The sequence below is a fragment of the Squalius cephalus genome, assembly GCF_949319135.1.
Source record: "Squalius cephalus genome assembly, chromosome: 2".
Lineage (NCBI taxonomy): Eukaryota > Metazoa > Chordata > Actinopteri > Cypriniformes > Leuciscidae > Squalius > Squalius cephalus.
This window is the reverse complement of record NC_137123.1, coordinates 50,945,615-50,962,582: the sequence shown is the minus strand read 5'-3', so window position 1 is coordinate 50,962,582 and position 16,968 is coordinate 50,945,615. Positions and strand designations below refer to the sequence as shown.

Below are 16,968 nucleotides of genomic sequence, written 5' to 3'. Positions count from 1 at the left end.
TACGTAATATGCAAGTTACCATGTAATGGTCAGTGACATCGTCACTTTGTGGAATGATATCTATATCGGTTGGATCGGTTCCATGTGATATAATTAAATCGAGTGTATGATTAAAACGATGAGTTGGTCCGGTAACGTTTTGCTTGACCCCAAAGGAGTGTAATAAATCTGTAAACGCAGCCCCTAGCGCATCATTTGAATTATCTACGTGGATATTAAAGTCTCCAACAATTAATGCTTTATCAAAATTAACTAATAGGTCTGAGAGAAAATCTGCAAACTCTTTTAGGAAATCAGCGTAAGGCCCAGGCGGTCTATATACGGTAGCCAAGGCTAGAGATAATAGGGATGTTTTTCTAGCATCTAAGAGCGTAACATTTAGTACAAGTACTTCAAACGAAATAAACTTATAGCCCGTTTTCTGAGTAACATTGAGAATATCTCTATAGATTGTTGCAACACCGCCGCCACGACCAATCAGACGGGGCTCGTGCTTATAGGAGTATCCTGATGGAGTAGACTCATTTAGACCGAAATAATCATTTGGTTTAAGCCAGGTTTCAGTAAGGCAAAGTACATCGAAGCTATTATCTGTGACTATTTCATTTACAATAACTGCCTTAGGTGTGAGTGATCTAATGTTTAGAAGACCTAGCTTTAGAAATTGTTTTTGATTACTAATAGCAACATTTTCTGGTTTAATAACAATTAGATTTTTTCTAGATCCTGCAGTAGATTTATTATTTAATCTCACTAAACGAGGAATAGACACAGTTTCTATGCAATGTTCTACACTATTTATATCAGTTAAATTGGTGCAGCAGAGACTATGATTTGGACTTTTGGTTACTAGTCAAAAGGTATTTAACATTTTGGAGATGTTATCTGACAGAAGATCCGATCCGAATCTGCTTGGGTGTAAGCCATCAGCACGGTAAAGCCTAGGACGCTCCCAAAACAGATTCCAATTATTTACAAAGAGTAGTTTCTGCTCATTGCACCATGACATTAACCATTCGTTTAGCGCGAATAATCTACTAAACTTTTCAAGACCTAGACGGTACGAGGGAAGCGGTCCTGACACAATGAACGTTATATCAGGCGATGTGCTGCGTACCGTATCGATCAGATTCCTGAAGTCTTTCTTCAGAACTTCCGTCTGGCGCAGCCTGATGTCGTTCACTCCCGCGTGCAAGACCACAGTTCCGACGCGCTCGTTATCGTTCAGAATCTCGGGAACGCGAGCGGCGATTTCAGAAACACGAGCACCAGGAAAGCAGTGACTATGCACCTTACTTTTATTTAACGTAGCGTGTACGTGTCGAACGATGGAATCGCCAATGATCACAGCATCGCGTTCTGTTTCGCGAAGAGGGGAGAAGCGGTTTTGTGTGGATATCTCGAAAACCGGGAGGGTCGGAGAGAGTTTTCTTGGTCTAGGCCTGACTCGCGTCTTCCGCTGCGGAAATATCCAGGCTTCGTGGTGGCATGTTGGAGCCGGAGTGAACGAGACCATGGCTGATCGCGACCTCGACGCTCGCAGATGTTGAGAAACGCACGGAGTAGACGAGGTCGGAGTCAGCGGGTTAGTAACGTTAATCTCTGATTTGTGTGCATCCGCGCGTGATGTTTCAAGAGCCAAACGCCGGTCTATCAGCTCGGCCTGTCTCACTAAAAGGTGGATCTGTTTCTCAACAGCTTCCAGCTCAGACTGCACCGCGTGCAGCTCAAATGTGTCTTCACCTGCACCAAAAGGTAGACTACTTACATCTAATATATTCGCCATTTTAACAGATGGACAGTACGTTAAGTTAGCAACGACGCTACCAGTGATGCTATCAATATTAATACTAATTTATGGCTGAAGTCTTGGATATAATCCGTCTTTTTAGTGGTACGGTGTAGAGTAGACGCACGATAGGCGAAAAAAAAAATGTTTGTTTGTAAATGAGTGCGGAGAAGACGCGTTCAGCTGTGATCCACGGACGTAACCTATAAGAGTATCCAGCGTTGGATCACTAGGCTTGAGACACGTCTGCTCAACAGTCCGCGTTGTAACTATAAGGTGAGGAAAAGTAGAAAATGTTCGTTGTAAATGAGTTTAGAGAGAAATCAAGAATTATAAATCAATCGAGCTCCAAAGACAACAACGCGTTCAGACGCGACGCATGCGCATTCGAAACAGGAAACCTGTCTTTGGTCTGACAGGATATTGAGGTGTCATTGGCAGGCAAAGGAAAAGCAAGAAAGCTAATGAAAGAGAAGGAGAGCAACTTTGACTGAAATAACCACTCGTTACAACCGAGGTATGCAGCAAAGCATTTGTGAAGCCACAACACGCACAACCTTGAGGCGGATGGACTACAACAGCAGAAGACCCCACCGGGTACCACTCATCTCCACTACAAATAGGAAAAAGAGGCTACAATTTGCACGAGCTCACCAAAATTGGACAGTTGAAGACTGGAAAAATGTTGACTGGTCTGATGAGTCTCGATTTCTGTTGAGATATTCAGATGGTAGAGTCAGAATTTGGCGTAAACAGAATGAGAACATGGATCCATCATGCCTTGTTACCACTGTGCAGGCTGGTGGTGGTGGTGTAATGGTGTGGGGGATGTTTTCTTGGCACACTTTAGGCCCCTTAGTGCCAATTGGGCATCGTTTAAATGCCATGGCCTACCTGAGCATTGTTTCTGACCATGTCCATTCCTTTATGACCACCATGTACCCATCCTCTGATGGCTACTTCCAGCAGGATAATGCACCATGTCACAAAGCTTGAATCATTTCAAATTGGTTTCTTGAACATGACAATGAGTTCACTGTACTAAAATGGCCCCCACAGTCACCAGATCTCAACCCAATAGAGCATCTTTGGGATGTGGTGGAACGGGAGCTTCGTGCCCTGGATGTGCATCCCACAAATCTCCATCAACTGCAAGATGCTATCCTATCAATATGGGCCAACATTTCTAAAGAATGCTTTCAGCACCTTGTTGAATCAATGCCACATAGAATTAAGGCAGTTCTGAAGGCGAAAGGGGGTCAAACATAGTATTAGTATGGTGTTCCTAATAATCCTTTAGGTGAGTGTATATATATATATATATATATATATATATATATATATATATATATATATATATATATATATATATATATATATATATATATATTGATTACTTTTCTAATTTACAGCACTGGTATGCATTTTTATCACTCGCCATGGTGGCAACAGATTGTAGCCTAAAGAACCAATCAAAAGCATCAGAATATTATCGCTTTACTAAATGGGCTTTAAATGACAGGAAGCACCATGCACATCAAAAACAGGTAAAGCGACAAATTAATATTACTGTATTCAACATATCCTAGCTTTTTAATATTTAACCTAGCTTTGTAATCGTTAACATTTTCATAACTAGCTGTAATTTAATTACACATTTTTCTCAGTAACTGCAACTGATTACAGTTACATTTATTTTGTAATTCAATTGCGTAACTCAATTACATGTAACTAGTTAGCTACTTCCCAACACTGTATATACATGGAGTGGTGGCTATGATATCACAAGCAATGGCTATCTGCAGTTGACACGTTCTAAAACAGAATCTTCACTTTTGTCCATCATAGAGAAAAGGATGGTGTGTGTTGCAAAGTGTTGATTTGGGAGAAAGGAGAGAAAGAGAGTGTTTCAGCAACTGTTATTGAGTTGGAGTTTTGATATCATCTTCTGAGAGAGAAACATCCTGCAGCAGTACAGTAACTATAGTAGAATTTTTCTACGTAATAAGTACAGCTGGAGCCATTTGCCCTGCAATGAAGTTTATGAGGTTTACCTGAGCAGTCTGCCTTTAGACAGTGGTCTAACAAGGTTTTATTTGGCCAGACTGCTGCTTTAGTTCAGAATGGTAGGTTAACTGTACACTCATCATCCTCCATTGATGGACTGACCACAGCCTTCCACAAGATGAATTTTGGGAAAGGAACTGAAAGTTTTGGAGCAGCATCACCGTTGTACTTAAATCCCAGACGTACACCCCAACTGTTGAGCAAACACCTGCTCATGCTTTTGAGGGTGCTAAGACTGGAGCAAGCAGCTTTAGGCAGCCAAAAGACCCGTTCATTCCAGCTTATCAGGAAGTAGAGGCTTTGTATTCTCCTCCTCTTGAATTACCATCCTTGTCTGTATCTCTGCTGATCACGATCCGCTCTCACAAGCACTCTGCTTCTGACCAAAATATATAGAATATATTCTAAATAAATGTTGTAAACGGATAAAAACGGAAAAAAACATTCAGCAAAATTGAAATGGCCTTAAAATGGCAAAAAAAAAAGAAAAAAAAGAAAAAAAGAAAATGGACTTCATGAGTAACATTTATTTTCAGTCTTTACATTTTGAGTGAATTTTTGTTGTTGTTGTTTTGAAAATATAAATGCTTTATGTAGAAAATGTATTAAAAATTGAGAAAAAATATGCCTAAGGAAATACTTCAAGTTTATTTGTGCAGCATATTCCACAATACATATTGTTTCAAAGCAGATTTACAGAAAATGCTTGTTTCAGTGTTACAATTTAGGAAGTAATCTGTTATCAGCCAGAGATAAGTGTATCAAAGTAATGTCCATATGGCAGTAATATATAATATATCTACAATATAGTGCACTATATAAATAGAGGCGACTTGACTTGTATGTATATTCAATATTGTAAACTGTAGTCTACTGTAGAGAATGGTGTTTTGCGTAGTGCTTGCATCAGACTTGGCCTGAGGATTAGGTATAGGAGTGAATGGTTTCACTGAGTTTTCACTCAAGTAGCCTACCACTTTGAAATTTTTGAAACTGTTATGTCCTGTTCCTAGACCACTAGGGGGCAGTATAAGATGCTGTAAAATTTCAGATGTATAAATTTGACAGTGAACTGGGTGTATAAGTAAATTTTAATATGACACATAACACAATTACAGCTTGATATTACACTGCTTCAGCCGATGTCCCTTAACTCTCAACATGAGTCACTATATCTGATTTACATTTATCAAAAATAACGTTCCTGCCTGATTGTAGCTGCCTGAAACATAAATGATACTAGGTACCAGGCCCTATAGGTTTTCTCATCCATTCCTCTCTGCCAGTTTGATCTGCCCAATAATAATAATAATAATAATAATAATAACAAGAGTGGAAGATTCATTTACAGTCCTCTGTTTTGTGTCATCAAGTTATGGGGAAAAAATTATAGTTTTAACTATTTATGCCATACAATTTAAGTCAGTGGGTTTCAAAACTGAAACTCACTGATTTTTATTAAATGTAAAACAACAATTATAACAACAACAACAAAACCTTATTTTATGTTCCACAAAATACTGGCTTAGCAGTGTTATTTTAGCATTTAACCTTTAATATATTATATATATATATATATATATATATATATATATATATATATATATATATATATATATATATATATATAAAATTTTTGTTTAGCTTTAATTTATTTCTATTTCAGTTTTAGTTTTATTCATTTAGTAATGGCAACATTTCTCTGTTTTTCATCTAATATTTATATTTTATTTTATTTTATTTCAATTAATTTTTTTTTTTTTTTAAATCTTTTTTTTTAATTTTTTTGGGTGAAATATATTCCTTTAAGTCCACCTTAAAAACAATGACTGCACCGAGAGGAATGAGGGATGAATAATTTGAAGTTCAGCTGTGGCACTGACCCATCTTTAACTCTTTTCTTTTTCTAGTCACAGAGTGATGCGTGAGGGCATGACCTCAGATGTTTATCAGACCCAATGGTGAAGCTGCCCACCTCTCCCTGTCAGGTCTAATTTAGTTCTTCTGCAACTTGTATCACACTTAAAATCAATGGGCCGTTGAGCCATTGTCCCAGGAGACCTGCCGCACACTAAAGCACAAACACAGGCCAAAATTACATTCTTTTACAGTTTAATAACCAAAAATATTCATAAATCAAACAAGTGTGAAACGTAAGAAAAACAGTTGCGTGGACAGCAATTCATATTACAATAAAAAATGGTGTGCCTTCCATCATCATACAGGTAGCAAGCTCTGCACAAGTGAGAGATGCATCCATGATCATGACTACAACATATACATAACAATATGCAACAATATGCATAACATTAAGTAAGATTTCCTCGTGAGGTCAGTCACTCTTTTCACTGATACAGCTCCCAATATTTAAGATGCAAAAGATGACAAATACAAAAAACAGTAGTGTATTCAGTGAGAATGTTGCACAATCAGATGTAATGCAGCCTCATGAATATATAAATATTCTAATCATATATGTGTGTGTGTGTTAAGCCAGAGGTAATTACAATGAAATCAATGGAATTATCTCACAACGGAATGAAACGGCATCATTTTTTAAAAACAAACAGTTTACATTTTCCATAAGATTAAATTTAACATTGTATAGAATAAGTATGTGCTCTATGTACACTGTACATGTTCACATGAGATTGTTTTTTTGTTTGTTTTTTCTAGATACTGTGGTATCTTCTTATGATATATGTTCCCAATATGGTATCCAAAGCCAATGAAGTATATCTGTGATTAGCCAATCAAACACCTGCTCTGGTGACTTAATTCTTTTAAAATATATTTAACATCTACAAAAAAAACTACTTAACCTCACAAAGGCTCTGCTTTGGCTGAATATGATTATGCTACAAGATCATATTTTAATATATGATGACCTGTCAGTAACAGAACACATATAAAGAGACCATGACACTTTTGAAATATGCAATAATAAAATATAAATAACTCTGACCGATATGATTTTTAAGGTGATGATACACAGGGCAACTTTTTGAGCAATGTTGCTGGGCAATCTTGCCGAGCGATTGTTGCTTGGGCACTTTTCCTTTGAAAATGTGCAATACATTTCTATCTGGATAATTTAGATTGGTCGTGGGCCCTGTGTCTCATCTGGTTGCCCGTTGACGGCAACATTGCCAAGCAATATTGCTAAAAAAGTTGCCCTGTGTATCATCACCTTAAGAGATGTAACGAGGATATTACCCTATCCTGTTCGCTCCCAACGAATCAAACCAATGCAACCCTTCCTTTGGAAGTCTTTCATGTATTCATCTCATATCGCATAAAATATCATAGCTGCACAAGTATGATAAAATAATGTACATATATTACAGCTTAATGAAGAAAAATAATAACAACAGCATGATGTAGAAAAAAGGCATTACAACAACAATGGTGTTAATAGTTTCTAATATCGACTGAATGAAGAGAATCTAATGTGGATATCCTAAATGGTATGTGGCGATCTCTGATCTCAACTGTTCCCTTATTTTGATTCTGTTTCTCTTTATATGCAAATCTGTACACTTCTCGTTCTTCGTTTAAAACACTGAAAAGGATCTTGGGATTTAGAAAACTAGATCAAAATACCAAAACTGCTTTCTCCGACTTCTCAAGCTGCACTTTGTACTCAGTATGGGGTTTAAGAGTGTGCCACTAACAAACACACACGCACAAACACACACGTTTTATCGGGACATTCCATAGAGACAATGATTTTTATCATGTCCAGACTGTATTCTGTCCTCTAACCTACCCATCATAGAAAATGATATGCATTTTCACATTTTCCAAAAATATCACTTAGTATGATTTATAAGCTGTCCCCACAAGGACAAGGATTTTGGATATTGTTCCCATAATGTAGGGTTTACCAGGACCACACACACACACACACAACACATGCTTTCTCTTTTCATATAAGACAAACCCAGAGATTCACAGGGAGTTACACACACACACACACACACACACACACACACCCCTGACGGAAAAGGAGAGAAAAAAATGACCAGACAGGAACAGATACCCTGGAAACCAGACATGCTGTAGATTTTTAAAAACAAACGGATGCACTGAAGCGATCAAAAGAGTTGGTTTAAAACTCTGCTTTTGAATTCGCTTCTGATTCTGCATCTAACAGCACAAACACACGCACACAAAGACAAACATTTTATCTCACCATCAAAGAAAATGCTCTGGGTATACTGCAAAAAAATAGATTTTCTTAAATCAATATTTTTGTTTTACACCATCCTTTGAACATTCTAAATTTACTTGGGAAGCAAAACAGTCCAATCTATTTTGGAAAATTGTTTTTCATTGTTTAAAGGAGAACTCCGGTCAATTTTAACATTGAGCTCATTTTTTTGTACATTTGGAGTGCTGTCAATACAGAGAACAACGACAAAAATCGGTGTTGCCTACACCGTGTTATCCTCTTTTTAAAATTTGCACCCTGTTGACTTAAATGGGGCAAGTTTTAAACCTGCTTTTAGCCTCTTAACATCCTTGATGTGTCATTACAAGTGCACAGGTCATGTGAGTGATTCCTTCGGAGTGAACGTGGGTCAATCTGACTGCAGTAGATGTGAAAGATATGGATAAAAATGAGATTTATTTAGCCAGCGCACATACCTGTATTTACATCCTGTTTTCGGTCGAAGTCCATAGTATTGTCGAGTTCACGCGCATGATCATAGGTACTAAACCAATGCGCGTGAACTCGACAATTGATTACTATGGACTTTGACCGAAAACAGGATGTAAATACAGGTATGTGCGCTGGCTGAATAAACATCATTTTTATTCATATCTTTCACATCTACTGCAGTCAGATTGACCCGTGTTCACTCTGAAGGAATCACTCACATGACCTGTGCACTTGTAATGACACATCAAGGATGTTAAGAGGCAAAAAGCAGGTTTAGTACTTGCCCCATTGAAGTCAACAGGGTGCAAATTTTAAAAAGAGGATAACACGGTGTAGGCAACACCGATTTTTGTCGTTGTTCTCTGTATTGACAGCACTCCAAATGTACAAAAAAATGAGCTCAATGTTAAAACTGACCGGAGTTCTCCTTTAATGCATAAACCATGCTATATTTGGCTACATTTACACTTAAAAAAACTGCCAATGGCGTAAGAACCATGACATTTATTCCAGATACATTCTCTGAAAGCAAGCCTTAATTTCTTATACAATTTTGCTTTTCAAATCAAGTTATTTTGTAAGAATGTTCAGATATTTTTACTAAAAAACAGTGACAAAAATACTGTTTATGAAAATGATTTTGCAGTACACATAAGGGAGGAAATGTTAGAAAAATCATGAAATGGGTAAAAATAATATCCCAAGACTGCACTTTAAAAGGTCTCTCAAAACTGAATATTCATGTTTCATCCTGATTAACTTGATATTTCCCAGGTATTTGTGGTGCATTGATATTTGGGATGACAATTTAAATCGTGATTAATCTGGTATTTTTGCCTCCCCAGCAGAATTTATTTCTATTAAATGGACAGTGACCTAGAATCCAGCTGTTATTGTGGAGATGAATCACTGTGCAAAAATAGAAATACTATAAATAAAGCATTGTGTAAGCCATGAGGAAAAACCCCACAATAACGATTATTTACAAAGATCTTTTTTAATCTTTTGCTAAAGCCTTCCTTTACTCAGCAGGGGAACAGCTATAGAAATCTCAGTTTGTCTGGTTAACTTCCTCCGCTGAGTAATGGGATGCGTTTCTAAATTCAAAAACTAGAAAGAATGATTCAGAGTTCTGAATATGCATTAGACCTTGTTATGATGTTCTTTCTCTGAGCTTGAAGCAAGTTGGGAATAAGGGCACGGTATAATGAAGGATTGTGTTACTCCCTTGTAGGTATAATTACCATATTCGCATGCAATATTGCTGATATGCTCTAACTGTGGGCAGGTGAATTAAATATAAATAGAAAACATACTCGCTCACAATGGGCTGATAATGTCAAAGTGATCTCCACTCTCAGCATGCGGCCTGATTTCCATCTCTTGTCTGCCTTCCCAATTGTGGTCCTTCTATCCATAGCTTCCTCTCTCTTATCTTTTCTCCTCATACTTTCCATTGTATTTGCCTGTCTAATATAGACACATTTGCTAGATTTAATGTGATTCGATCAGTACTGTTTGATCAAATCTCAAAATCTCTTTTCTGCTACAGGACTGTAGTTGTTCTGACCTGTTCTGTCAAAAAAATCAGCATGATTAGTGAATACAACTAAATCTAATCAATAACCGCAGTCACCATTGATTTCACTGTTAAAACAGTAATAATAATGCTTGATTTTAAAATAGATGGAAGGAAATACACACACACACATACATACATACACAGTACAATCCTTGTCTGGTTCTCTCTCCAGCACTCTTTTTCCCTAGAGACACTTTACTGCACTCCGGCTATTCTTAGACGACAGACCATTTCTACAGAGAAAATATGGCTGTGCACATTACAGTTATGTTTTAATTGACTCTCTCTTAATAATTCTTTATCATTACCACTCTGTTTCTTCTCTTTGATGTATTAAATATTGTAGTTTTAAATCCGGCTGTTAATAAGCCACCAAAGTAACTATCTAGATGTAATAATTATTTGCAAATTGCCGTTCAAAAAGTTTGGGATCAGTAAGATTTTTTTTATATATATTTTTTAAAGAAGTCTTTTATTCTCACCAAGACTGCATTAATTTGCTTAAAAAAAAAAAGTTAATATTGTAAATATCCTTACAATTTAAAATAACCGTTTTCTATTTGAATGTTTTAAAGTGTAATTTATTCCTGTGATGGCAAAACTGAATTTTTAGTCTTCAGTGTCACATGATCCCTCAGAAATCCCAATATGCTAATTTGCAGCTCAATAAACATTTCTTATTATTATCAATGTTGGAAGCAGTTGTGCTGCTTAATATTTTTGTGGAAATCATGATTAAAAAAAAATCTGGATTTTTAGATGAATGTAAAGGTCAAATGAGCAGCATTTATTTGAAATAGAAATATGTAACATTTTAAATGTTTCTACTGTCTCTTTTGGTCAATTTATAGGTAAAGTTCACCCAAAAATTAAAATTCTGTTATCATTTACTCACCCCCAAGTTGTTCCAAAATTTCTTTCTTCTGCTGAACAAATTTTTTTTTAAAGAATATTGGTAACCAAACAGTTGATGTTTGACATTGACTTCCATGGAATAGAGAGAGAGTAAATGATGACAGAATTTTAATTTTGGGTGAACTATCCCTTTAATGCATCTGTGCTGAATAAAAGAGAATAAATAAATAAAAAATATTTTTATATAGCTACATATACTATATAGCTATATTTACTATATATAGTATAGTAAATGCATACTAGAAGGCATAAAGGAAGACCACAGTTGAGTATTCAGCTGTATGTCAGTAAGTGTGATATTCTCTGCTCTGGTCAGCAGAAGCTCAGATCTGTCTGACTCTGGAAACACTACAACAAGAGCACTGGAGGCTTGTACTGCAGGATGGTCACCATGGAGATGATTGACAGCAGGAGGCATTTCAAAGCTTTACAGCAACCACACAAGCTCCGGCTCGACCCAAACACAACGGCGCCACCTGGAACAAAAACACAAATCCCAATTAGAGAGAATGGATTCGACTTCACAAACGGTCTCTTTGGCGGTGCATTTATGGGATTGATGTTCTCTCTATCAACACACACTGCTTTTTTTGCTCCCTCTCCCGCTCACATACACTTATTTGTAAACATACATCGTCACCCACACACATCCCGAGGCTTGTTTTTTTACAAACGAAACAATATGAACTCTCAGCATGTGGCCGAAGGAAATGTCACCTAAAAACATAATGAGAAATGAAGCCCAGGAGAAATCAGGCGGTTGCTATAGCGCGAGGTAATAACAGACGCTGTGATGCAGAGAAGAGCTGTGCTTCTGTCAAAATGATGGAGGCCCTGCATTTACATAATGAACAAACAACACCGTAAACAAACAGCGGCAGGAGGAACGAGGCAGGATCAAACCGCAACAGAAAACGGAGCTGTTTCTTGTACGTGCGACATGAAGGGAACAGAAGTTGGATGAATAATGTAAATGTGCAGATATTAAAAGAAAGTCAGGCAGATGGACAAACACAAAGTGTTTACCTGCGTCCACTCATTGGTTTGAGGATCGTAGGCTTCCACTGTGTTCAGGTACACCTGCCCATCATAACCACCGACAGCATAAAGACGGTCCCCAAGAAGACACACGCCAACAGCGTCTCTGCTGAGGCTCATGGGAGCTACTGCGGTCCACATGTCCGTCTTCGGGTCGTACCTGAAAGAAGTCGTAAAATAGTAATTATATAGACAGGAAAAATCAGCCATGTTGATTTATAAATATATTCTATAGATTTATATTTTGCTAGACCTTGCCATCTCTATAATACCTCATGTCAAATCAAGTCACATTTATTTATATAGCGCTTTTTACAATACAGATTGTCACAGTCCAGCTTAAGTAAGTTCAGTGATGTTTCATTTTTGTTTTAAAAAAGTTATCAATTTAGTTCATTTATATATATATATATAGCCGCTCGGGAGTAAACCGTGATGTCATCGTCCAGCTCAGTTCAGTTCTTGTATAATAGAGTCAATGCAGGCAGATCAATATTACTGTTGAATATTAAATTAAATGTTACATTTAATGTCCTCAACTAAGCAAGCCATGCCAAAGGCAACAAAGGTGGAAAAAGGCAACAGTGGCAAGGAACCAAAACTCCCATCAGGTTATGGAGTTATAGAGCTCATGTCATATAATTTCCTTTTGTCTCTTTTCTGTCAACAATATAGTCATCAATAAAGCACCCATATTAGACTTGCACACAAATACATTCATATTTCAAATCTTATATTTAAACATAACAAATCAATCGTAGCTGTGAAGACATCTTCGAATTGAATTGTACAACTAAACCCTGATGTGCCATCATTTTCACCACCCCGAATCATTTTGACCCAATAAAGTATAAAAATTTGTTTAGTTTACCACTTTATTAAACCATATTAAAACAAATGAACCATATTAAATATCACACTACGTATTACTTACAACATGCTTCAAAATAAATTATAAAAAGTTGTTGTACTCGTTTAGGAGAAAACAGAGTTGGTGAAAAGTGCTTGAAACGAAGCATGAGAAATGTGATGCGTGAAGAAAAAAAATCAATTTGGGAATATTTTATCGTGCGTTATTTACGTACAGTCTGTAATGTTCTCACATTATTAATAATATGTGAAAATATTTGTAACTGTATTTAGGATACATAAAATGCTAGTTATGAAATAAGAATTTTATTTTTTAAATGTCATTTTTACCAAAAAAATTATATTTCTGTCATTTCCACAACAGAATTCTATTGAATACAATATAAGAGTTCATCTAGCAAAAGTTCACAATCCACAAGAAAGACCCATACAGCATGCAGTATATGGGGTGATTTGATAAATATTTGATAATTTTTTCTCAGAAGGATATACTACCATTCAAAATTTGCGTTCAGTATTTTTTTTTTTTATTAAATTATTACATTTATTCAGTAAAATTCAGTTAAAATTATTAACACACCTGCCCCGCCCCAAATATACGTAGTTCATCTTACATTGCATATTTGATTGGTGACGAACATGAAGCAGGGCAACAACTCACTGCGTGATGTAGCCAATAGAATGGCTGGTGAAGCCTAAAACTGTGTGTAATAATTCGTTCATGATGCTGAATAAAAAAAAATTAATTTGCAATGTATATTTGATGCTTTTTTCATTTAACACAATAATGACTTTAAATTATCTTTTGGGGGTAATTTCAGAGCCAAATTTGATGTGTGATTAGATTAACTAATTAACACATTGTGTAAAAATATATTACAAAATGTTTATTTCAAATAAATGGTGTTATTTTGAACTTTCTATTCTTCAAAGAATCCTGGAAAACAAGCATCACGGTTTCCACAAAAATATTGAGCACATTGAGCACCAATCAGCATATTAGAAATGAGAATCATTTTTGACACTGAAGACTGGAGTAATGATGCTGAAAATTCAGCTTTGCCATCACAGGAATTACATTTTAAAATATATTAAAATAAATAGTTATTTTAAATTGTATTAATATTTCACAATTGTACTGTTACTACCATATTGTACTGTTATTACTGTATTTGACTAAATAAATAGTAAATAAACAGCCTTGGTGAGCATAAGAGACTTCCTTCAAAAACATAAGAAATCTGTAATGAGAAAAACTGTGCAGCTAAACAGGCTAGAAAGATATGCAGGAAGGAAACGTGTGTCTGTTCAGTCTCCTTTCTGTCAGAAGTCCCGTCGAGCAAACTTTGACTGACAGAGACTGAGAGCAGTCAGGGTGCAAGTAGTGTTCAGCAGACAGACAGCTCTTTTAAACAAAGATGCAACAGGGGCAGAGAGACAGACAGATGAGAGAAGATGATGAGCACGAGTCAGTCACACTAAAGACCAAATAAGTCAACATAGTGTTTCCAAGACATGGCCAAGAGGAAATCACACTCAGAGGCCACTAACCACCCAGAAAAATCATCCTGGCAGGCTTAAAAGTACATAAAAAACAGCTCATAAAATCTAAATGTTGTGGAGCATGGTGTTCCTTCTCCTGGAAAAGAGCTTTTATCTGTTCATTTATTTGGAAACTCACTAGGATAAAACAACCCTTTCTTCACAAGTTCATGCATAAATCACAAGTGGGATTTTACCTACGCTCCTGTTCAAATGGATTCTCTCAATTTTTCATTAATACCCAAGCTCCCGTGTCATGTGGTGCTCAGAAAGTGTGATGAAGGAATAAATGGCACTTCACACACAGGCTTCACTCATCATGAACTTGCTGCTGTCCAAATCAATAGCCTCACATAACACGCTGGCACATTTCAGAAGTGCAACTTAAGCAACGTGATCAATTACTAGAATGTGTCAAAGACTAGTCTGATGCTAATAAAAACTCTATATAACAACAATACAATAATAATACATAGTAAATGATGTTCCCTCTCTTACGTAACCAATGAGGTTCATTCTCACGTGTCACGGCAGCACATCTGAGCTTCCGTTAACCAAATTTAATCAAGGTTCTCACGCGTCAAGTAAGTACGGTTGAGCTTGCATTTACAATATTTGAATATGCAATGCATCGATTTTGATGGCGTAATTATGACATCCAAACTCAAAAGTAGGACCCAGGCAACATAAGATTTGTTCATATCTATGCCAGTGGTACAGTACATCTCCATATCATTCATTAGAAGGTATGACCTAATGCTTTGATAGATGCTTTTTTTTTGTCTTTCTAGCTCAAAACAGTGAGAATGAAGCTGTGCTAAAATGGTTGTTTTTATGACACGTAAAGGACATTTTAATGGTCTCTAAATGATACACACAAAAAATAACTCTACAGAGATCATGTGGCAATGAATTTCAGAATACTTGATCAGACTTTGCACATTCCCCGACTTTCAACTATGAAACAATTACAAAGGAAATATCTCATACCCTTCAGTAACCTGCACTACCCTAAGTTTGTACTGTGCTCATTGAGTCAGTTTCTCTTTAGGGACTCATCTGTAGCACTTTGATGTAAACACATTTGTTCTGGGATTGCTATATTGTCGTCTTCTTCTTCGCCTTGGGCTTTGAGACCTAACCATAGCATATGACTGTTTGTAGTGACATATACTGGTATTTGCCACCTACACAAGAATGAGAAACTTCTTGTCTTTCTTTGGAGGTCTGCAAAAATCATAAATATTGAGTTTAAGACTAGCAGAGTTTCTTAACTGGTGGGTTGTGAGACAAAAATAGGTCTCAAGTCTGTGACTAAACCATTTAATTGCCCCCCCCAAAAAAATGTAATAGGGAGAAGACGCCATGAACTCCATCTCAGTTGTTGAACTCCATCTCATAGGGCTGCACAATTAGCAATTTTTCTGATAAAAATTGTTATTTAAAAAACACAATAATGACTTTAAATTATCTTTTGGGGGTAATTTCAGAGCCAAATTTGATGTGTGATTAGATTAACTAATTAACACATTGTGTAAAAATATATTACAAAACGTTTTTTTCAAATAAATGGTGTTATTTTAAACTTTCTATTCTTCAAAGAATCCTGGAAAACAAGCATCACGGTTTCCACAAAAATATTGAGCACATTGAGCACCAATCAGCATATTAGAAATGAGAATCATTTTTGACACTGAAGACTGGAGTAATGATGCTGAAAATTCAGCTTTGCCATCACAGGAATAAATTACATTTTAAAATATATTAAAATAAATAGTTATTTTAAATTGTATTAATACTTCATAATTGTACTGTTACTACCATATTGTACTGTTATTACTGTATTTGGCTAAATAAATAGTAAATAAACAGCCTTGGTGAGCATTAGAGACTTCCTTCAAAAACATAAGAAATCTGTAATGAGAAAAACTGTGCAGCTAAACAGGCGAGAAAGATATGCAGGAAGGAAACGTGTGTCTGTTCAGTCTCCTTTCTGTCAGAAGTCCCGTCGAGCAAACTTTGACTGACAGAGACTGAGAGCAGTCAGGGTGCAAGTAGTGTTCAGCAGACAGACAGCTCTTTTAAACAAAGATGCAACAGGGGCAGAGAGACAGACAGATGAGAGAAGATGATGAGCACGAGTCAGTCACACTAAAGACCAAATAAGTCAACATAGTGTTTCCAAGACATGGCCAAGAGGAAATCACACTCAGAGGCCACTAACCACCCAGAAAAATCATCCTGGCAGGCTTAAAAGTACATAAAAACAGCTCATAAAATCTAAATGTTGTGGAGCATGGTGTTCCTTCTCCTGGAAAAGAGCTTTTATCTGTTCATTTATTTGGAAACTCACTAGGATAAAACAACCCTTTCTTCACAAGTTCATGCATAAATCACAAGTGGGATTTTACCTACGCTCCTGTTCAAATGGATTCTCTCAATTTTTCATTAATACCCAAGCTCCCGTGTCATGTGGTGCTCAGAAAGTGTGATGAAGGA

At 36.4% G+C, this 16,968-nt stretch overlaps 1 protein-coding gene across 2 annotated transcripts in view; it reads right to left on the bottom strand.

Moving 5' to 3' along the window:
* Window positions 1-8,841: 8,841 nt before the first annotated feature.
* The window catches only part of klhl5 (kelch-like family member 5), a 75,475-nt gene continuing 67,348 nt past the window's right edge, over window positions 8,842-16,968 (bottom strand). For both annotated transcript variants that reach the window (XM_079856921.1, XM_079856920.1), the window contains exons 10-11: window positions 12,046-12,217; window positions 8,842-11,495 (exon numbers count right to left, since the gene is read on the bottom strand). In XM_079856921.1, coding sequence (XP_079713047.1) covers window positions 11,439-11,495; window positions 12,046-12,217 — 229 coding nt within the window. In that variant the 3' untranslated portion in view covers window positions 8,842-11,438. The remainder of the gene's footprint in view (window positions 11,496-12,045; window positions 12,218-16,968) is intronic.